General features: G+C 44.5%; 10 protein-coding genes across 10 annotated transcripts; 5 read left to right on the forward strand and 5 right to left on the reverse strand.

Moving 5' to 3' along the window:
• Positions 1–326: 326 nt before the first annotated feature.
• SS1G_06687 (hypothetical protein) lies at positions 327–1,055 on the forward strand (the record flags this gene model as incomplete). Its single annotated transcript, XM_001592396.1, has 2 exons — positions 327–560; positions 627–1,055. The coding sequence occupies 2 exons, from the start codon at positions 327–329 to the stop codon at positions 1,053–1,055; spliced, it is 663 nt and encodes a 220-aa protein (XP_001592446.1).
• Positions 1,056–2,710: 1,655 nt separating this feature from the next.
• Positions 2,711–4,202, reverse strand: SS1G_06688 (hypothetical protein; the record flags this gene model as incomplete). Its single annotated transcript, XM_001592397.1, has 2 exons — positions 2,711–3,993; positions 4,046–4,202. The coding sequence occupies 2 exons, from the start codon at positions 4,200–4,202 to the stop codon at positions 2,711–2,713; spliced, it is 1,440 nt and encodes a 479-aa protein (XP_001592447.1).
• A 277-nt stretch (positions 4,203–4,479) lies between these two features.
• SS1G_06689 (hypothetical protein) lies at positions 4,480–5,587 on the forward strand (the record flags this gene model as incomplete). The annotated part of the gene is made up of 2 exons (XM_001592398.1): positions 4,480–4,820; positions 4,876–5,587. The coding sequence occupies 2 exons, from the start codon at positions 4,480–4,482 to the stop codon at positions 5,585–5,587; spliced, it is 1,053 nt and encodes a 350-aa protein (XP_001592448.1).
• A 380-nt stretch (positions 5,588–5,967) lies between these two features.
• On the reverse strand, positions 5,968–6,692 carry SS1G_06690 (hypothetical protein; the record flags this gene model as incomplete). The annotated part of the gene is made up of 4 exons (XM_001592399.1): positions 5,968–5,985; positions 6,035–6,217; positions 6,278–6,391; positions 6,633–6,692. The coding sequence occupies 4 exons, from the start codon at positions 6,690–6,692 to the stop codon at positions 5,968–5,970; spliced, it is 375 nt and encodes a 124-aa protein (XP_001592449.1).
• Positions 6,693–7,171: 479 nt separating this feature from the next.
• SS1G_06691 (hypothetical protein) lies at positions 7,172–8,937 on the reverse strand (the record flags this gene model as incomplete). The annotated part of the gene is made up of 4 exons (XM_001592400.1): positions 7,172–7,787; positions 7,843–7,954; positions 8,001–8,356; positions 8,915–8,937. The coding sequence occupies 4 exons, from the start codon at positions 8,935–8,937 to the stop codon at positions 7,172–7,174; spliced, it is 1,107 nt and encodes a 368-aa protein (XP_001592450.1).
• Positions 8,938–9,556: 619 nt separating this feature from the next.
• SS1G_06692 (hypothetical protein) lies at positions 9,557–10,913 on the forward strand (the record flags this gene model as incomplete). The annotated part of the gene is made up of 2 exons (XM_001592401.1): positions 9,557–9,832; positions 9,882–10,913. The coding sequence occupies 2 exons, from the start codon at positions 9,557–9,559 to the stop codon at positions 10,911–10,913; spliced, it is 1,308 nt and encodes a 435-aa protein (XP_001592451.1).
• A 518-nt stretch (positions 10,914–11,431) lies between these two features.
• SS1G_06693 (hypothetical protein) lies at positions 11,432–13,346 on the forward strand (the record flags this gene model as incomplete). The annotated part of the gene is made up of 4 exons (XM_001592402.1): positions 11,432–11,494; positions 11,558–11,710; positions 11,760–12,554; positions 12,600–13,346. 4 exons carry the CDS (start codon positions 11,432–11,434, stop codon positions 13,344–13,346), a joined length of 1,758 nt encoding a protein of 585 aa, XP_001592452.1.
• A 923-nt stretch (positions 13,347–14,269) lies between these two features.
• On the reverse strand, positions 14,270–16,666 carry SS1G_06694 (hypothetical protein; the record flags this gene model as incomplete). The annotated part of the gene is made up of 1 exon (XM_001592403.1): positions 14,270–16,666. One exon carries the CDS (start codon positions 16,664–16,666, stop codon positions 14,270–14,272), a length of 2,397 nt encoding a protein of 798 aa, XP_001592453.1.
• A 685-nt stretch (positions 16,667–17,351) lies between these two features.
• Positions 17,352–18,695, forward strand: SS1G_06695 (hypothetical protein; the record flags this gene model as incomplete). The annotated part of the gene is made up of 1 exon (XM_001592404.1): positions 17,352–18,695. One exon carries the CDS (start codon positions 17,352–17,354, stop codon positions 18,693–18,695), a length of 1,344 nt encoding a protein of 447 aa, XP_001592454.1.
• Positions 18,696–19,372: 677 nt separating this feature from the next.
• On the reverse strand, positions 19,373–20,290 carry SS1G_06696 (TATA-box binding protein; the record flags this gene model as incomplete). Its single annotated transcript, XM_001592405.1, has 4 exons — positions 19,373–19,389; positions 19,442–19,856; positions 19,911–19,998; positions 20,055–20,290. 4 exons carry the CDS (start codon positions 20,288–20,290, stop codon positions 19,373–19,375), a joined length of 756 nt encoding a protein of 251 aa, XP_001592455.1.
• Between the last annotated feature and the right edge of the window lie 1,754 nt (positions 20,291–22,044).

Below are 22,044 nucleotides of genomic sequence, written 5' to 3' on the forward strand. Positions count from 1 at the left end.
ATTTAACTACATTACTTCATCATTGGTCATATACCACCCATCTTTCCTCATTCCATCAGAAGAACCTTAAAGCTCATCAACAAATCTTCCTAAAAAGTATATATATATATATATATATATATATATAATATCTATATATTCTCCCGTGTATATCAGTTTACTGTTGCTATACATCCATACATGACATCACAATTTACATTGACATTGAATTCCTTCCCTTTTGTCCGGCAGCTAAATTGACCTTGATTTCCGACCTTTCTTATACCAGTTACAAAGAAACTCCGCCACGCTATTCACCAAAGAACCCCTAGCAAAAACTAGCAATCATGTTGTCCTACGAAAACCGTTCGAATATGGCTCAACCAACTTCAACCATGACTGACCATTTATCCATATCCGCTTCGGCGTCAAACTCGAATTCATTGACCGGCTCATCAAGACAACCCAAGACAGGCCATTCTCACATTTGGTTGATTACCGGTCCTGCTGGATGTGGCAAAAGTACAGTGGCTCAATATGTTGCCAATGCTATGAACTTGCCATATATTGAAGGAGACGAGGTATTTATACATCAATTCTGCAATCTACTTTATATGTAACTCATTTCTAACCAAATTTCGAAACAGTACCACCCACAGTCAAACATTGATAAAATGGCTCAAGGCACACCCCTTAACGATGCCGATCGCTGGGACTGGCTCACCAAACTCCGCGACGAATCTGTCAATCGTTTGAACACCGGTTCTCAAGGCGTTGTCCTTACCTGCTCAGCTCTAAAACGCAAATACCGCGATGTCATCCGTGTAGCCTCCTACTACGATCACAATGTTCTCGTTCATTTCGTATACTTGCATGCTAGTGAAGAAACATTATTGGAGAGAGTTGGTGCTCGAAAGGGTCATTTTATGGGAGCGAATATGGTCCATAGTCAATTTGGTATTCTCGAACCACCTACGAAAGATGAAACAGATGTAATTCAGGTGGACGTCAGCGGATCGATAGAAGAAGTCGAGCATGATGCGTTGGCGAAGATTCAATCAACGATACAAAACTAATTGGCAAGGGATTCATGATTTTAGACATTTCCGGTAGTGGAATATGGAGAATGCTCCCAGCGGAGAGATAGAGAGCTCATTTTCTTTTCATCTACGGCGCTCGGTTACCAATTGGCGGATGAGATGTCTTTCATCGTTCATCATTAGCTTACGGCCGGGGATGTCTCCTCGGCTACATAATTCGGAGTTGCTAGGATATTTATCAGTTGATGTATTTACATCTGCATTTTGCATACGGACGGCTATTGGAGGGGCTGGCAAAAAGGATTCGGCGCGGTTTTTTCCATTAGCCGTAGCTACATATGGGTTTTACTTACATTGTTCATACGCATGAATTTTCTAAAGGGGTAGGGTTCACGTCATGACCAAGTCGCAAGATGAGAAGATGAAGGAAAGTAGATGAAGAAAATACATGACTGGGCAACTACGCAATTAGATTAATAAAGAATGTCACGCATCCAAATTCTTCCATGCAGTCATATGGAAATGACACAATTTTTATTCTTATATATTCATGAATGAATGAATGAATGACGCCAACTAGTCCAACTCGAAAATGCTAGAACGATTCTATATCTATCTATGCATACCTAGGTAACATCGGGTATCATTCTTTCATCCATACATACATCACATCACATAATTGACCCTGATCTGCTCTTTACCATTCATTCATTCATTTATTTACCACTCATTCATTCATTCATTTAACTTACCATTTATCCTTCCCTATCCTCATGCAGAATGCAAAATGCGGGGTATTAGCGACCCAAAAATCCCAAAAAGCCCATAACCCCATGGCCCCAAAAACCCCGGAAAATCAATTTTTTTTGGTTATATACTATGTATGCACCCCAGCCTGGACAGCCCAGCTGGGGTCAGAGCAACCCGATTATAGATTCGTGGGTAGGTAGGTATCTACCTACCTACCTACCTACGTACTTATTAACTCATTTGTGTCGTGTGCGATGAGACGAGGCTGCGTATTGGTATTGGTTTTGGTATTGGTTTTAGATGGGGTTTTGGATGGGGAGAGAAAGGGAGAGATATGGGTATATTGGTCCTCAAGTCCGTAGTTATTTGCCAAGAAGTGATGTGATAGGTTCTTGGTTTATATATGTATGCATGCATGCATGTACGTGTATGTAAGTATGTTTGTTTTGTATTGTTATTTTATGCTACGTCAAATTGGGAGGGTTCGCATTCGCAAGTGGAAGTGCAAGTGCAAATCAATATTCATTATTATTCATTTTTTCTTTCATTTGAACCCGAAAGCTGAACCCGAACCCCCCCCCCCCCCCCTTTTTCTAGACCCCGAATGCGACGCAGATGTTTATAATGAGTTAGTCATATTTGGTGTGGTTGCCTAATTCATCAACGTGAAAACAGACTTCGTGACTTCGTTTACCCAATTGGAAGTGGGAGAGGAGTGCGTATCCTCATGCCCGTGGGGTATGGTATCACAGAAATGCGTATGTTGTGTTTCTATCAAATATCTCAAGGTGATGCAGAATGCAGCATGAAATGAGATCTTGTGGTCTGGGGCAAAAAACGATCTCGTGGTGTTGGATTCTGCAGCCGCTTTCACTAGGCATACATGTATGCAAAACGAGACCAGGGCATGATGTCATGTAGGTTGGATGTGCAGTAGTGCATCATTTCATATGCAAGAGCATGGTTTCTGGATCCTCAATATATCCTCTGACCATTTCGGCGGCGCGAGCCATGGTTGCACCGTCAATCACTCGGTGGTCGGCGCTCCAGCTGAAATTGATGACTTGTTTCCGGACAACGTTCCCGTCGGCGTCGAACGCAGGTATGGTGCGTAGTTTGCCGATGCCGAGGATGGCGAGCTGAGACTCGACGATGACAGGGGAAAGGTAAGTGCCGCCGATGTTGCCGATATTAGAGATGGTTATGGTGCCACCGGAGAGATGGGAGGAGGTAAGTGTGGAGGTTGTGGCAAGAGACTGGAGGGAAGTGAGAGATTGGGTTATGGAGAGGAGGCTGGAGGTGGATTGAGCGTGTTTTAGGACAGGGACGAGGAGACCTGCTGGGGTGTCCATTGCAATGCCGATATTGTGTTGAGGACGCATTGTCAATATGGGTTTTTGAGTGGCGGGATCAATGTCGACCCGAGCATTTAGAATGGGGTAATGATTGAGAGTTAAAGAGACAGCTTTGACGATGAATGGTAGGTAAGATAGCTTGGCGACACCGTTGATGGGAGAGCTTGCCAATTGTTTATTGATACGATCTCGTACTTGAAAGAGTTTCGTGAAGTCAATTTCATCAGTATAGAGAAATTGAGGTATGGCCAGAGACTTCGTCATGACCTTGAACATTTGCTGTTGAACAGGCGTTAATGAGGTAGTATACTCCTTCTGAGGCTCGCCGTTCGTCTCCACGAGGTCTGGGGTTGTTGATGGAGCACTGTCTCTCTGTCTAGCAAATTGATGCACATCCTCCTTGAGTACACGGCCATCTTTTCCCGTACCTGTCACATCTAATATATTTACATCCAACTCTTTTGTAAGATGCCGTACTGCCGGTGTCGCCAATGCTGCATGCTTTCCTTTAGGGGCTGGAGTGAAAGATTGAGACCCAGCAGCTGGTTGTGAAGCACCCGGGACATCTACTTTGTATTCCGTGGGCGACTTGTCCAGAGATTGGGCCTTGGAATCCTTGCTAGGATTTGATCCTTCAACGACACTCGAATCCTCCTGCTCGACCCCGCCTTGTATATCAATATCCAAGAGGGGTTTTCCCACCTGTGCCATATCCCCAGCTTCATAATGCAGTTTCTTTATGACACCGGAAAATCGACTGGTAATCTCGACCGAAGCTTTGTCACTTTGTACTTCACATAATTTGTCCCATTCCTCCACCCGGGCTTCTGGCTCCACGAACCACTGTATGATTTCACATTCTTTGATCCCTGAAATATGAATTAGTACGAAGAATATCTCTGATCATATCACTACTCTAACCTTCTCCAATATCTGCCAGCATGAACGGTTTAATGGCTAATCGCTTCGCAGATGCGTGAAAGAATTTGTGTGTGGTTGGAGATCGTTTGGGAAGATTGAGACCCTGATAGACGTTCCATTGTCTGCTCAACACTCTAGAATAGAATTGATAACGCATTTTGTACGACTTGAGTTCTAAGTCTCATAAAGTTTTTAAAAAAAGATTGTTGAACATTTTCTTTAAAATACAAAAGTACTTTCATGAGACTTATTGGGGGGTGAAAGTGCAAAATCCGGGGATCGAGGATATCAACGGCATAAGATAAGAAGCTCAAGAAATATCCGAGCATAAGCACAGGGATTCTTTGAAAAATCTGGGGAACAGAATTAAATTTCTGGGCATATCAAATTGTTAGCCGGAGCTTTTCACAGGGCCTCACTCACCATAAACGAAGATGATCCTTACACGGTTACCAATACGATCCGCAAGGAAGCAATTGGATGCTTCGGCATGTCTGCTATGTCAATGGCGTTCATTCACCACTACGTATCCACGATGGGACGAAAAGAAAGAGATACCATCGACGGCGCCAGAAACCCCGTCAGTATTAGATGAAGCTCCAAGAGCTTCGGGCAAGAAAGTTGAAGGCTTCACGCCCAAACCTTTAGATCGAGCGATTGGACTTCCAAATCCACCAAGAGTAGGAGAGAATAGTGGGATAGATACTAGGACATTGAAACAAAAAAGAGATGATTTCGTCAATTGGGACAAACATCTCGAAAAGCGCAAGCAATTGTGAGGTTTATCTGCCTTTAACGGTATGTGCAGGCCACTAATATCAAGTAAACAGGACGGCGGCAATGTCCAAGCCATATTACAGAGAATGGAGCAATATGAAATATCACAAGGGGAAATCCTTCCTAGCACCACCTAGAATCTTTAAAGCCGATCGCGCGCTCTATTTCCCAAACTTGACTGGTCGGACCTTAGAGCCAGACTCAACTCTATATGAAAACACCACACCCATACTGCAGGGCAAGGTGTCGGTGGTGTCCGTATTCAGTGGTGCATGGGCAGAGAATCAGGCGGCTACTTTTGCGTCCGAGAAGAGCAATCCGGGCTTACATGCGGTAGTGAGAAAAAATAAAGGATTGGCACAAATGGTACATATCAACGTTGAGGAGAATTATCTGAGAGCTATGCTCATCAAGTTGTTTCGGCCGAGTTTAAGGAGAAAGCTACCGGAGTGGATGTGGAAGAGGTATTTTGTAGTCCAGAAGGGCTTTACGGATGAAATGAAAGAATCTATAGGGATATTAAATAGTAAGGTCGGTTACACATACATCCTAGATAGAGAATGTAAGATTAGATGGGTGGGAAGTGGCCCTGCCGAGGAATATGAGAAGGATGTTTTGGTCAAGAGTGTTTCCCGACTCTTGGAGGATGCTAAGGCAACATCGGAGCAGAAAAGACTTGAGCAGAGTGCACAGCAATATTGGGACGCTGCTGCTGCAAAGAAGGGAAGTAAAGAAGGTGCAGCAAAAGCAGACCGCCGAGCATGATATTCCTGAATATACCCATAAGTCATTATTAAACTGTACAAAAAAATGGTCATATCAAAGACCATTCCACTCCAAACGCCATGCTCATTCTCGCATTACCGTGAAATGCACCGTGCTATCCTATCTTTACATGAAATACAGAAACATCAAAAAGCAAAACGCTATGAAGGTTCCCATGATAATCCCATCTCTTCTCTTCTTCGCACTAATTCTCCCAATCAAATTATTCAGCCCCGGCACCTGGCTTGCTGCCCCAGTAATCCTCCGATTAATACTCGCCAGAGTTTCCCTCTGCAGTCCAAAACTCTCATTAACCGCGTACGCCTGGCTCAGCACACTATCTGTCATATTATGACTATTCTCAATACGGCTCCTCTCTCCTAACATATAATCCGCTTCTGCAGCTTCAGGATTATTACTATGATAAGCATCGATATCCGAACGCACATTCGAGAGCAGGTTTGCGCGATTACGAGCTTCGGAGATGGAGGAACGAATGCGGGAGAGTTCGCGACGGTGGTCAAGGAGGATTTCCCGGTGACGAGTAAGATTGTTTTGACGGGTTGCGGAGGCTGTGAGGGAAGAGTCGCTGTCGAGGAGACGGGAGAGTTGCGATATTAGGGTTTCTCTCTAGTACGCACATGTGTAAGTTTAGATTTCTTGAGTTTGGGGTAAGAAGAAAGTATATACCTTTTCTAGGATTTCCTGTAGCTTCATTTCGGTGGATCGTTCATCTTCTGAGGGTTTGGGAGGAATGTTGGAAACGGCTGCGAATTGTGAGTAGGTATGGAAGAGTGTTTCCGTCTGCGCGGATTTGTTAGTTTCGAGGAATATAGCTTTTGGAGGTATGTGTGATTTACCTGTGTTTCTAATGATCTAGCTTGTTGGCGAAGCTGTGCCCACCCTGTCCCAGTAGACGTTGACATCGTCCCTAAGTTATGATATTGATTGGAATTTATGTTTGAGTTGCAATGATTTATCGCATTTGCTACAGGCGCATCATTTGTGATACTGGGATTACGTCGCTGGAGCCGGAAAATTACACGGTCCGCTCCTTCTTTGTCTCAACATAAATAAGGTTAAACCAATCATTTTGCTTGTTCATTGGAAAGTACTTTCTCACATCAGTTCACTAAATCATATCTATGAAGCTGTTTCTAGATACTTGCCAAGTTCAAAAGTTCGCAGGGAGCCTGTTTCTTAACTTTGTAGGAGTGCTTGGGCTGAAGGAAGAATTTTATATCTCTGCAGACGAAAAAGCCCTGCAAAGTATTTGTCCATGTTTTATAGTTGAAGCCGCGGGGAAAGTCATGAATGATGGAAGTCTTCAAATAGCATTTATCAATTTTTTATATTGCTCAATTGCATTTACGTATGAGTTTCGAATTTGCAAACCCTGACACTATTCTCTTCATAGAAACAGAAACGCCAGTCCCAAACATAACCACGCAGAACCGTGCCGTCAATCTTTGAGATATCTCGCAAAGTAAAATGCTTTCATATGCAACCATGCACATCATAAACCATTCTATCAAACCGCTTTCCTAAACGCCTATATTCTTGCAATGACCTGCGCAGATCTGATCAACCAGAAGCTTGAAGGAGCCTCTCTCCAGCCTTGAGATTTGCACAAGCATAAGCTTTAGACTCAGGTGGGAATGTGCCATTAGCAGCCCAGAGGTCAATCAATGGTTGCATAGGCTCCAATTCATGAGGCTTCAACATATCAATCTCGGTTGCGGTTAAAACGAAGTGACTGAAGCAACTATTCATGTGCTTGTCGAGATTCAGATGGTAAAAGGGCTCGATAAAGTGTCCCCAATACAGATGAGCATAGACTCGGAACATTTGCCTGAAGATTGTTTGGCATACATCAACAAATTCTTGTGGAAATCCGCTACTCTTGCCGATCCAATCACCAGCTCCGGCTAGTTGGGATAGAGACGTTGTGAGTGTGGTTGGGCCGGCAGGAATGGGTGTGTTTGAGCCAGGGGTGTTGACTCCGCCAGAAGCATAAGTTGAGCCAGCGATCTCGGGACCGTTACTGTTGTGACAGTAGGAAATGCCGGCGGGATCAGTGGGGAAGATGGCGGTATTATCGATCTTGCCAGAAATCCAGCGCTGCATGAGGGAGATGTACTCATGGGCTGGTACCTCAACGGGCTCTCTACGGGAGTTTAACCAAGTAAAGGAGTGATTGCTAGCATAGCTTGTCAGATATTTTCTCGATGAAGTCTCGAAAAATGTTTACTTACGCGCCAGCAGACATGCGAGGGCAAGTCTGGGGGTTGCAAATGGTGTTACCATCTTCTTCCTTTTCGTGAATTACCCGGACAAAGTTCCACAAGATACGATAATGTTCAACCACTACAAATTTTAGCACAAGACTGTTAAAATGTTTGCTTTGGCTTACCTTGATGAGCAATCCACTCCCCAGGCTCAACTGTCTTTGGGCGGGCAGACAATGTCATAAAATTGCCCTTAACAATGTGCTTTGCATAAGCATTGTTAAGCCAGAGCGGCTTGGGACGAGGGAGGTTGTAAGCGGCGAGAGGATCACTGCCTGCAGGGGGAAGGTGCTGGTCATCCATAGACATGGTTTGTGAGAGCGAAGGCGAGTTAGGTAGTGGCGAGATGCGGGGTGCCATGCTCGCGGGTGACGAAGAATTGACGGGGGAATTGCCTGTAGGAGAGGTTGGCGAAACTCCGTTAAGTCCACCCGGACTCTTCGCGCCAGAATTCTTACCACTGCCGCGAAAGCGACCACTTCTATAAAAACAAGACAGTCAGCAGGTTTCATCGTCAAGTTGACTAGAAACAAAAGGTGTAAAAAGCCTCGCATCAGAGCAGCCAAAAACACGGTCTTGGGGTTTGTAACGCCGAACAGCAGACATTGACAGTCAATAATAAGTGTAAAAAGCAAATATACCTTGGGGAGGCGAAGTACAGAGCTAGATCCCAATATGGAGTTTTTTTTGGCGGGCAACTCCAGACCACCTCGCTGATAAAGAATCACCTTGGCGGCCGAAAAGGTTTGGCGAAAAAACGATAAGATTGCTCCCAATGCTTCTCTGATTTGATCGTATAGCTTCAAGCAACTTTGCTTGCCGATACGTCGGTTGAGCCGAGATAGAGATATCGGGCGGTGACAATGAGCCGACTTCTCATATCACTACGCCTCGAAAAATTTCCTCCATAATCGAACACTTTTCCCCGCCCAGGCTTTACCACCCAGATAATTTAAAGTGGTGAATTATCAAGTAATACCACAGAGGCTTCAAATATCAAAGGGCACCAAACAACACATAAGAAAATCCGACCACGTACATTCCTGAAAACAAGTTTGACATATTGCTGAAGCTTTCTAAATCAGGCAATTTCTTGAATCTCAAATTATCCGAAAAGGACCTAGTAGGTCAGATTCCTGATGATTAAAAGAAAAGATGGTTGAGTTGAAGTGGTCGAAAGATGGTGGTTTGTATTTGATATCAAGTAGGAATAGGAGAAAAGCTTAGGGAAGTCTTGTAACTCCATTAGCGTCGGGTTCTTCCTTACTGTTCTTCCGTCCAAGTCTACCTATCTAAAACTTCATCAATCATTGGCTAACAACCCGAGAAGGCGGTGTGTTTTGTGTCCTCCACTTTTTGATCAGATCTTTGGTATTGTCTATGTCCTCAGCAATTCTTTGAATCCTATGCTACAGCTCGAAAGAAGTACGTACTGTGTTGGAGACAAATTACGAAGTTCATCGGAGATTACATGGTCATCGTACTTTGTTTGAAACAGCTCGATCTGATTTCCTTACGACATTGCAATAAGTCACATTCAAGGGTATCTACCAAAGTTCAACTTGCATCTACATACTATAGCTGGAGCTTTACGCGAAACTTAGGGATCAAGACTGGGGCTCGCGATCTACCTTCTACCCTTGTTTTATTTCATAACCCATAAACACATACGCCGCGCAACATGGCGTCCAATTCAGAAGACGAAGTTATGAACAATATCTCCGATGTTGAGGAGGATGATGATCTATTTGGAGATGTTCCCGACGAGGAACCAGAGACTGCACCACCTCGATTGTTGAGCGACGCGGAATTGGATTCCGGAGACGATGAGGGACGCGATGATAGAGCGCCAAATAAGGAAGATGATGAAGAATTACCAGCTGAAGACACTCGAAATGCGCGCATTCTCGAGGCCGATATCTTCAGGCATCCAGTCCCTAGGCCTTCAGATGGAGAAGTAAATGCGCCTTGTGCATCTCTTGTGCGCAGAGCTAACACTTTCGCAGTTTCATACGTTCCGCCTACCCAAATTCTTTGGTATTGAACCCCGAGAATATAATCCTGAAACTTTCGAAATTCCCATCTCCGATCATCATGTCACTACTCAATCAGCAAATTTCTCCGCGAGGAGTGTAGCTGAATCAACGATTCGCTATCGCAAGACAGATTCTGGTAAACTCGAAAGCAATACAAATATCTACACATGGAGCGATGGAAGTACTACTTTAGCAATTGGTGATCAGCACTATGAGTTACAAAGCAAACCTCTTGCGCCAGCCAAGGATAACAAGTATAACGAAGTATTAGACTCGCATTATTATATGGCTTCACCTTCAGTCACATCACAGATTCTCGTCGTCGTCGGACACATGACCAATGAGTATACAGTCAGACCAAACAAAGATATTGAAGATGATGCTCTAAATAGGTTGAAGAAAAATTTTGCTGCAGCTACTGGTCTAGAAGGAGGCGAAAAGAAACGCCTGAATATGATCGTCAAAAACGAAGATCCGGAACTCCAAAAGAAGCGAGCAGAGACAGCAGAAAAGGAACGTATGCGTGCCCAACGTCGTCGGGAAGCTCAACTTGAAAGAGCCAGTCAATCAACTGGACGCCGTCCAGGTATTGGTGCAGGTCTCACCCTTGATGATTTGGATGGTCGTTCTGGACGCCGTGGACCACGCAAACCTGCTGGAGCCAAGCGTCCTCGTCGCAGACCAGAGTATGATTCGGACGATGACCTTCCTCGTGGAAGAAACCGTGAGGATGAGTATGATAAAGAGGATGACTTTTTGGCATCTAGTGATGAGGAACTTGAGGAAGGTGGAGGGGACGATGATGACGAAGAAATACTTGATGAAAGTGACGAGGCCCCTAGACACAAGAAGCAAAAGACGTCGAAACCTGCCGAAGAGAGCGATGCCGACGCCGATGCCGAAGCTGATCTGGACGATGATGAAGTTGTTCAAGCTCCACATGCGGAAGTTGGTGGAAATAGGAGAAAACGTAACATCATTGAGGATGATGATGATGAATGATCTCGAATTGAAATGTCTCATAGGGATCATAGATATTGCATGCACATACCAGGCATTTCAAAAAGCATTTCTTGTGTTCACTTAACATACCCGGCGTTTTATGGCAGATTGTACGACAGTTGAGCTTCTACTGCACAAATAAGTGGCATTGGCATACATGCATACCCTCAATCGATTTTCAAATTACCAAATTATGTGTAAAAACCCATTGTGTTTTGAAGGACTAATTAGATGAGACATATTAACTTAAATTTCTTCATATAAATGAAGCCTGTGATATGTAATCTTACCAGTGTGCGTACCTACAGTATCTAGGTATGCATATGCATGTGCATGTGCTGCATAAAGAAAAATGGCCAAAGCTTCATCCCGGACAATCTGGGGAAAGTATCGTCACATGCTAATCCTCATTCTTAGAACTCTCCTTTCGTAAATAAATAAACTATCCAACCTTACGTTCATCAAAGACTTTCAATCAATCATGTAGTCCAGATCTAAAGATTTCTAATACTCTTAAAATGGCTGGTATAATATCAGGAATATGGGGCATGCTCTTGGAGGTTTTGTACTTCTGGCAAAGAGTAAGGAATGCGATAGCTTGTCTGTAAGCATTGTAAACGGGATTAAGCTAACTGTATAAATAGAGGTTCATACAATGGATGACTCGGAAGAAGCCAGTACGGCTTTGGTCGGATCTTTTACGAGATGCCCAGACCTACGAGGAATGGGAAGAAGCTGCTTTTCAATTAGATGTTTTGTTAGGAAATGATTTATGGTCTGTTCACCCCATACCTGCTGTACATGCGGTGAACAACAGCTAATTGAACAACCACCGGCAGGCGCCAGAACCCTACATCGAAGCACTATGATTATCGACTGATACACGAGCGTCTGCAATCAATCATAATAGCCCGCGAAGAAGGAGACATTCTACAACTGGTTAATCTGCTAAGGTCTGGTCTCGTACGTAATCTTGGAAATATATGCGCTCCCCGACTTTTCAATCGCGCATTTGCGGGTACGAAACTCTTGATCGAAGATTACATTACACAGGTTGCACAAGCTGTTGCGGATGTAACTCAATTGCCTACGACACCTGGCGCTGATGGGAATGATGGAAGTGTGAAAGGGTTTAGCAGTCAGGCGAAGTTGGACCTGTTGCATGACACTCGGCAGGCTTTTGGGAGAAGCACATTGGTACTACAGGGAGGGGCAATTTTCGGACTATGTCATTTGGGAGTTGTGAAAGCGTTATTTAATAGGGGGTTATTGCCCCGAATTGTGACGGGCACAGCGACCGGAGCGCTCATCGCCGCTTTGGTGGGCATCCATACGGAAGATGAGTTGCCAAAGTTTTTGAATGGGGAGAGTATTGATTTGTCGGCTTTTGCGGGGAAGGAAAGGGGGCTTCAGGGTTCGAGTGGATGGTGGGATACTTTGACGAGGAGAGTTAGAAGGTTTTATAGGGAAGGGTATTTTTTGGATGTGAAGGTACTCGAGGAATGTGTGCGGGCAAATGTGGGTGATTTGACGTTTGAAGAAGCTTATAATAAGACTAAGAGAGTTTTGAATATCACGGTAGCCACAAGTGGAAAGGGAGGAGTACCAAATCTACTTAACTATCTCACAGCACCCAATGTTGTACGTACACTCTTTCACTGTCAAATACCCTACTAACCAAAGCAGTTGATATGGTCTGCCGCCCTTGCATCTAACGCCTCAACTCCTTCTCTTTACGGATCCTCCGTTACCCTAAAATGCAAGGATCCCTCAACAGGTACAATAATTCCCTGGTCCGCTGCTGCAGACGCTACCTTTCGCCCCTGGACCCACGCATCCTATACTGATCGGGACTCACCACTCTCCCGCATTGCCGAACTCTTCAACGTAAACCACTTTATAGTCTCTCAAGCGCGTCCCTACCTCGTCCCCTTTCTTCAATCCGATATGCATGGTCCTTCTCGCCTCTACACTCGCGGTGGACGCACCTCTTTAACAGGCGGTTTATTACATCTCATAACTATGGAAATTCGGCATCGACTAGAACAACTCGATTCCTTGCAACTTCTCCCTTTGTCGATTCGCAGATTTCTGGTAGATGAACATATCCCTGCCGCATCTGTAACACTAGTCCCAGTTCTATCCGCAGGTGATTTTATTCGTCTTCTCGAGACACCTACCAAGGAAAGTCTAGATTATTGGATCTTGAGGGGGGAGAAAAGTGTTTGGCCGGCTGTGGGAGCACTGAAGGTCAGGTGTGCCGTGGAAACGGAATTGGATAGAGGATATCAGATTGTAAGAAGAAGAAAAGCAGGTGGTTTAAGGAGAAGAGGGAGTGTAGCCAATGATGGCCATGGTGGAAAGAGAGAGAGGAGAGCAAGTAGTGTGGGTCGAAATGGTAGGAGCTCCTTCGTTCATGATAAATCTTGGTAATGAGGGCTGCACTAAATCACCCGCTGTACATACATATATGAATTTCGCAATAGTTGGATGGAAGCTACAAACGGTTATTGGTGTTGGTGTCGGTATTGGTACATGGCGCAGGCAACAACAGGCAAGAGAAAAATAGTTTGGTTAGGTGCAAATTATTTATTACTGTTGATATATCATTCACATTCACATTTACATCAACATTCATGCCATAATAATACTAACATCTACTTACTCTCCAAACCTCTCGTCTCCAACTCCTAAAATATCGCGCATTTGAATTACTCCCCAACAAGTAACCACCTAGTATGTAACTCTGTAACTCAACACTCCCTTCAGCATTTTATAACCACCTCCTCTATTACTCGCCCTAAACCCTGCCTCCCCGACCATGAGCCTTCCTTTCTCAAATTCTCAATATTTCCATCCATAAGCATTAATTAGCAATTAGCAAAGAATGATCACTTGTATGTCTAAGCGTAGCCGTGCAAATTAATATTACAATAATTTTTATTTCGGTTATGAATTTTGGATTTATTTCATTCATTTCTATAGAGAGTTTTTGGATGGTTTATTTTATGCGGAGATTGGAAATTATTAGTATGGGTAGGTTGGTTGGTAGGTAGGTAGGTATATTATAGTTGATGTTTTGATGGGTAGTAAGGTTGAGGCTCAGGGAGGGGGATAATGGTATGTATCTAGGGAGGAAAGGTTGAGAAAGGATGCGTGGATAGAGGAGAGTGGTAATGTGAGGGGTGTTGGGGTGTTGGTGTTAAGGGTATTTCTTTGATAGAATAATTAAAGGGGAGGACAAGTACGATGGGAAAAAGTGGAAAGAATAAACACAAAATTTGGTATCATAATATTTATATAGAAGTATTCACGAATATCCCACGCGTCTGCGCAGTCTGGATGACCTCAACCGCTTAATCCTCATCATCTGAATCAGCAAACATATCTACTGCTCTTGGCCTTGCTCTCCTCTGCGGCGCAGATTCTTCTGCTTTTAACGTCGGTGCGGCTGCAGTTTCCATGGCGGGAGGAGGTTCATAAGAATCTTCCTCATCTTCTTGTACTTGCATGGGCTCTCCATCCAAATCATCATCATCGCTATCCGCCATTGGTTCTCCATCTACATCTTCATCTTCCATGGGCACACCATCGACATCCTCATCATCTTCTACCATCGGTTCACCATCCAAATCTTCATCCTCATCATTAAGTTCCTCTTGGCTTTTCTCCTTCGGCGCCACCTCCACAGCCTTCCATTTACTCTTTTCTTTATTTTTCTCCTCTTGAGCTTTTTGCTCTTGCTCCTTCAGTTCCTCAGCCGATAAAGGTGGTTCTCTGAATACCCTTCCAAATTCATCTTGGCTTTCTTGGGGGAAAACACACCAACCCTCCCACAAACCCAGTACATTGCCCACACTTCTCTTCCACTTCTCAGCTCGTAATCTGCCCCATTTCATCTTCCGTTCCATCCTACCCAGCCCCTCAAAAGTCTTTTTCTTCCGCAATTCCTGTTCGAATAACTGTCGATAGCGCCATGCATGTCTAACGCCACTCGTAGAACTACTTGACAGAATATCAGATACAATATAAAGACCTATTAGCGATGCAGAACTAGTATCTTCTTCCTCGGCATTATCTTCGTTATCATCACCGCTATTATCTCTCTCCTTTTCTTTTTTGCGATCCGGGTTTGCAGATGTGTAAGCGAAGGGTCTTTCGACGTTAGACACGATTGCCGAGACAACTTCGTCGGCTCCTCGTCCTGCATGTGAGATTGCAAATGCGGTGACTCTTGCTACATCTCCTTTTCTTAGTTTGCCTGTGCTAGTAGGCAAGCGGGCTAGGAGATGTGTGAGTTTAGCCTTTTCCAGGGGGTTTAAATATGCTTTTCCGTCTTCATTCAATGTGATAGGGTCAATCGGAGGACGTCTAGCACCTTCGTCGCCGGAGTCGTCTTCATCAGAGGAGTTGTATTCAGATTCCGAAACAAACTCTTCGAGACGAGTAGTATATTCATATGCTAAAGGTTGATCTGGTTGTTTCCATGCCGAAGAGCCTTCGAACAATGGAAGATACTTTCCTTGCCCTCTTTTAGATTGTGAGCCTGTCAATACTTCCCACAATCGCCATCGATACCAAACACCACCTGTACTCCTCGAATCCCATAACCATGCCCATTTCTCTTCTCGCTGAACGGAAGCGCGTGACATTAGGAGTGCTTCAAACTCTGGTCCATGTGTGAGAAGCGATTCGATTGTTTTGTGAATGAGTTTCAATTCTTTGATGTCCTGTGGTGGCTGAACAGGAACAAAAAGGGTGGAACGGCTTAGTTGAGGTACATTGTTATAAGAGGTAGGAGGCGCAAATCCCCCTCTGTGAGACGGCGGACCTCCGCGAGCTGCCGGTGAGTTGACTGGTTTCGCGCCGAAAGGTTGCGAGGCCGTTGCACTACCTATACTTGTAAGTTGTGTAGAACTCGAAATAGCTGCCGATGATAAATGCCTATGCAAATTCAAATAATATCCAAAGCCTAAGTACTTATTTTGTAAAGAATTAACAGTCGTGTCAATGTCGTTCGCGGGGGTATCTTTGGCCAATGTGACGATCGCTGACATGGATTTCCTTTCCGTAAATGAAGTCGGTCCAGAAGGTGGTATAATTCTGACGGCGTCGACAGTCAAGTTGGTAGGGAGCAAAGCTTTGATGACAGCGGGCGAAGTTCCTGGAGGTAAAGAGGCCAATCGTAAGGTGGGTTTGGCGACAGCTCTCTCTTCATCTCTGCTGGTTCCCACATTATCCTCGTCATGATCGAACGTCTTGAGAGTTTTGGCTGCTGGTCCATCATGACTATAATCCTCAAACGCAAGTGAACCTCTGTCGTCTCTGCGTGAGTTTTGTGCGAAACCTTCAAATGTTCTTTTCTTTGGCAAAGTATTGCCGCTCATGTTTCCCGGTAAGGGCCCTAAACTCCCCGGTCCGCTGCCCATCCCTAATCCTCCTCGTGGCGCAAATCCTCCTCTACTTTCGCCAAAAGCTCCTCTTCCCATTCCACTACCCAAGCCTCCTCTTCCAAAATATCTATTTCCTCCCATGCCACCTATGCCACCCATTCCACCAACCCCATCTGCAGGCTCATCATCTTCATCATCAAAACTCTTTACAAAATCCTCATATACAGCTTTCGTTTCTGCCTCCTCCCTCAATCTCTTAGCTTCCGCATCTGCTTTCTGCCTCTCAAATAATGATTTCTTGGTAGGAGCTTGTAGCTTATTCGAAACGTCCGGAAACTCAATGATCTTCTTGGAACTCATTTTGCGACACCACTTTCCAATTCCATATGCGACTATGTTGACGAATCCTCAAAAGGGGAGTTATGGGGAATTTGCCAAATAATGTTATTGTAAAGGCGCGAGAAGTTGTTGCGACGAGGCTGCGATTTCGTTTAATCGGATAAAGCTTGATATGCGCCTTTCGCTCAGGCTTACTAAAGGTCAGCTTTGTCTTAATTGCCGATAATTATTGGTCTGAGCTGCTTCATCACTTTGCATCACAATAATTCTGAGCAACCAAACACGAACCTTCTGCAAAAAAACGAAATTACACTAATTTTCAGGTAGACTCATTCTTTCGCCTCTGAATATGAATTGTTCTTGCAGAACCGAAGTACGGATCTCATTCACGTATTCAAACATTAGACGGGTGTTGGTTGCGCTATTTTCCAGTTCCTCTTTGTCATATTTCTTATGATTTGGTATAGTTGCCAAATCCCTTCAAGGTTCCGGTATCAATTATCATGCCCCCACTATAAATGATTGACTATGGAAGCAATTGTAGACATTTCCGTTTCCCTTCCCTTCTCGTCGTCTACTTATCAACTTTTTCATATATTTTGATATGCTCCGCAGAGCTTGAGTAACTCGTTTCTTATCATCCTGCTCTCATCCCACATCCTTCAAGTATACTCTCTATAAAGCTCCTCCTGCCCCACTCTTGATAATGGCTGCTTATACCCCTCCTTCCTCGATTCTCATAATCGGCACTGGTGTGTTTTCTCTCAGCACCGCCCTCACTCTCTTAAAACGACCCGCCTACAAAAACACAACCATAACCCTCCTCGACCGATCCCCCTTTCCTGCCCCGGATGCCTCCTCCGTGGACTCTTCGCGCATCATTCGCGCCGACTACTCCGATCCCCTCTATGCCGAACTTGCAGATTCAGCTCAGAAACAATGGCGTCAAACTGGCAATGGTGAACTTGGCGGGCAGGGCCGATACTCCGAAAGCGGTTTATGTTTAACCTGTGACACCTCATATGAGAATAGCGGACAAAGATATGTACGAGCAAGTTTTTCAAATGTTCAAAAATTGATGAAACAAGCGGGAGATACAGAGGGAGTTTTAGAATTGCCCTCCGCAGAAACTATACAGGAACTTTTTAAAGCAGGACCAGGAAGCGGAGAATGGGGATACATAAACCGGCGATCGGGATGGGCTGATGCGGAAGCTTCCTTGGTCTGGCTAAGAAAAGAGGTTGAAAAGATGGCTGATGGCCGCGTCAAATTCATCGTCTCGGAAGTCACATCCCTCATCTTCTCCCCTGATCAAAGCACTATTCTCGGAGCCAACACCGCATCTGGCACCCAATACTTCGCCGACCTTACAATTCTCGCAGCCGGAGCCTGGAGTGCCAAATTTCTTGATCTGCGTTCTCAAGTGCACTCTAGTGGACAATGCTTGCTTTACATCGACATCACGGACGAAGAACAAGAAAAATACAAAAACATTCCCGTCCTCCTTAACATGAGCTCCGGCTTCTTCATCCTCCCTCCACGAAACAATATTTTAAAAATCGCACGTCACGCCCACGGATACTCAAACCCAACCTCTATCCCCCATCCCCACCCCTCCTCCTCTGGTGAAAATATCAGCGTTTCCCTCCCTCTCACAAGCTACGACAGCCCCACCAGCAGCGTCCCCGTTTCTTTCCAAACCTCAGCCGCAACTGCCTTACACACCTTACTCCCCGATCTCCCACCCCGCCCTTTCTCACACACGCGAATCTGCTGGTACACCGACACACCCTCGGGCGAATTCCTCATCACCTACTGCGAAAAACCACAATCTAGCGGCGGCCTCGGTCTCAAAGGTATATTTTTAGCAACGGGCGGCAGCGGCCATGGATTTAAATTTCTTCCTGTGCTGGGAGAGAAAATTGTGGATGTGATGGAGGGGAAAGATGAGGTTTGGAAGGGGAAGTGGGCGTGGAAGGCTACGAGGGACGATTGGGATGGTATGACGGATGATGGGAGTCGGGCGGGGCCTAGAGGGGAGAAACTTTAGGGACGGTAGGTTCAGAGGTTTGTATGTGCAATTCTTTGGATACATGTTGTCTTCGTTGAACAATTGTTGGAGTTGAGATGCTATACGGCGTGTATCACTTTTAGCATAGAGTGGGTTAGACGCGGAATGGTCAGAGATGGAAAAGAATTACATGAAGACTGCGTATTTGTAGATACTAAAAAGAACGTCACAAATGTGGCGGTTTATCTTTGATGAATAAAATCACTTATGTCACAAGCACCAACGTAGAAACAACACGATGGCTTCCAAACAAAAGAGAACCCTCCCTCCCTTGGCTTCATTTAGATCACATCACTTAAAAAGTTTCACATAGACATTGAACGATATACATAAGACTAATAATGTCATTTATTATTTTTTTGTAAAATGTACCAACTAAGGCCATTTTGAATACTTGCTCTATCGGAAAGGGAAGAAGCAATTAATGACGGCATCGTAGGACCTGCGCACCAATGCCATCCGTCGAAGGTGATAGGATGTTTCGCAGTCTATGAGGACTAGTAACGCGTAAACATGCTGAAAAGCACAAATGTATGAGTCCCTTCTCTGACTCTTTTCCCCCCCCCCTTTGATACGCCTACCATGCATGTGAATATTCGTAAGATCGTAAAATAATGTTGTACAATGTATGAGAATGGTGGTACACATGAAGTGAATCAGACCTTTTTGAAATCTTGAGTCGATGTTAGCGGTTGTTATACCATGTGTGAAATGTATATAATTACCTTGAAGCACAGGGTAGATCATCTCGAAAGCTTGATAAATTTCCTCACGGACTTTAGCTCCAGTCAAGACGATCTTACCACTGACGAAGATCAAAAGAACAATCTTAGGCTTCATCATTCTGTAAATGAGGCCAGGGAACAATTCAGGCTCGTAAGAGCTGAAATTCATATGGCGCGAAGCAAGTCCTTCCAAGCGAATGGGGAACTTGATATCGCAAGAACCGACAATGTTCTGAATCTTGAAATCGGTAAACTTTGCGTTAAACCCAAGCTTCTGAATGATACGAGCATATTTGCGGGACGCCAACTTCGAATCGTCTTCGGACTTTGCACCAGTAACAACCATCTTTCCCGATGCAAAGATCAGAGCCGTAGTCTTGGGATCGCGAATACGCATGATAACCGCAGCGAAACGCTGGGTAGGTTAGCAAAACGAAAGTTACATAGCAAGCCTAGAATCAGTAGTCACCTTTGGATTGTACTCCGCGTTTCTTGCATGTAGTGCGATGGTCTTCAAATCAAGACGGCAGTCTAAGTTGACTGTGGCAACGATGTTTCTTTACATGCAAGATAAGCCACATGGAAAACACAGAGGCACAAGGGTTATACATACTGTAACGTGGGAACGATTCCACTGACACCTTGAGTGGCAGCTGGAGTGGTGGCGGGAGTAGCAGGTGGTGAGGCGGTAGTGGGAGCGGCAGGCATTGGCTGCTGCTTGCCAGCCACAGCCTCGTTAGTGGAGGGTGGGGTGACATCGACAGCGCCGCCAGGAAAGGAAAGTGAGTTTGCAGCGACAAACTGTTTAGCCTCAACGGCACTGGATGGATGTGTCTGAATGGAGTCCATGGTGACGGTGATGTTATTTATTAGGAGAATTGGGTTTGGATCGAGAGCAGATCTATTTGTATGTAGATGTTAGATCGCAATCGTACAGCGATAAGAGTGGATGTTCTATTCAAGGATCGGAAGGACCGAGAGAGAATAGGATACGACAGACGTTCGAGACAGCGTTCTTTAATTTAAAAGCGTAACTCGAAAGTAACCGTCGATGAGGTAGAGAGTAAAAGGGATTGGGGATGGGAAGATGTGGCTATAAGAGTTTGTTTATAACCGCCGAGGTAAATAAAAGCCGTACCGTTTGTGGGAGATAAACAAGTCAATGTCTCCCCTACAGTTTCTGCTCGACGACGATGATGTCTTTGACTGACTTGAAGATCTTGATGTTGATCGAAGTCGAAGCCGTAACAATCACTCGCTGATATATTATTATCAGGATGTGAGGAAGCTCTTGTTTAGAAAAGGCTCTTGTTGAACTTCTTGTGGCAAGGCTGTTATGCGACAAGACCAACGGGAAGATATGTCGCGACGTGAATCACGACGATAAATCGAAGTCGCCAAGGACGAGATTCTTTATTAAAGGAATGTAAGATACCTCGCACAATCAAGCGCAATGTATTTTCGTGGGTTGGAGGAGGGGTATGGTTAGAATATGGAGTGTATTCTAGAGTTGAAGTGGGTTGGATGGATTGTGGTTGTGGTTGAAATCGTAAAATAAAATAAAATAGATTACGTACAACCAAAATCTAAAGGCGGCCAGAGGGGTTCAGGATTTTCACTTTGAAAGCGCGGTGGTTCTTATATATAAAACGTACTACTGTGGTGTCTATGGAAAACCGTACGTGACCCATAATTAAAATCCTTTATTTTGAGTCCGGCGCGAGAAAGTGCGACGTTATCGACCAATTAGAATTCGGCTTACAACGATCTACCCTACTTGAAATCTCTTGAAACCAACTCGCTCCCAAAATCTTTTACCTGGTAAATAATAGTAATAAAAAAGGAGTCAAAATCAATAATGCTGCAGTGACGCGTCCTTCCTTCAACAGAACTGCAAAGTTCTTCTTTCCACACATATCCGGTATTCTCATCGTGTTTTTCGTTTCTCTCGTGCCCTCATCGTTCCATCACTCATAAGTCCCAAGAGGTCCTTTTGTTGATTTTATCGCATCGTATATCTCTTTTCGAACTTGTCGAAGCAACTGTAGCTGGCTGGCACCGTTATCTCATGATGAGCACAAACTAATGAGGAGGCGAAAGAAGGAGAAAAGAATAGAAAGAAGAAAGGTGAGATTTGATGACAAGTACAAGAAGTAACTAACCACTACGGAAGCCGAATGTACTAAAACCTAACCTTGGAAGAGGCAACAAATCGGTTAACCGCCACCCATCAACCAATGAGAAAATTTTATTCCTCATTCCATCATTTTGGTAGCGCTACGACTGATTTGCAAAATAGTGAATTCACCCTTGGCACTTAGCATCTTTGGGGCCTTGGGCTCTCCTTGACTCTTTGACTCTTTTGACTCTCTGACCTTTATCAATAAATTGGAACTCCCCCCATCCGATTATCGCTCCATAGTTCCCAAATAAAGAAAGATGATCGTAATCTGGATCTGGCCTTTTTGTTCCCTCTCTTTATCTTGAGATCGTTATTTCCATTTTGATTTTCATTTTCATTTTCATTTTCATTATCCCATTATTCTCTCTAGCCCATCTAGCCTTCTTGGTATTGTCTTGTTACTTCAAATTGACTTTTGGTT

The sequence above is a fragment of the Sclerotinia sclerotiorum genome, genomic scaffold (genome assembly GCF_000146945.2).
Source record: "Sclerotinia sclerotiorum 1980 UF-70 scaffold_8 genomic scaffold, whole genome shotgun sequence".
NCBI lineage: Eukaryota > Fungi > Ascomycota > Leotiomycetes > Helotiales > Sclerotiniaceae > Sclerotinia > Sclerotinia sclerotiorum.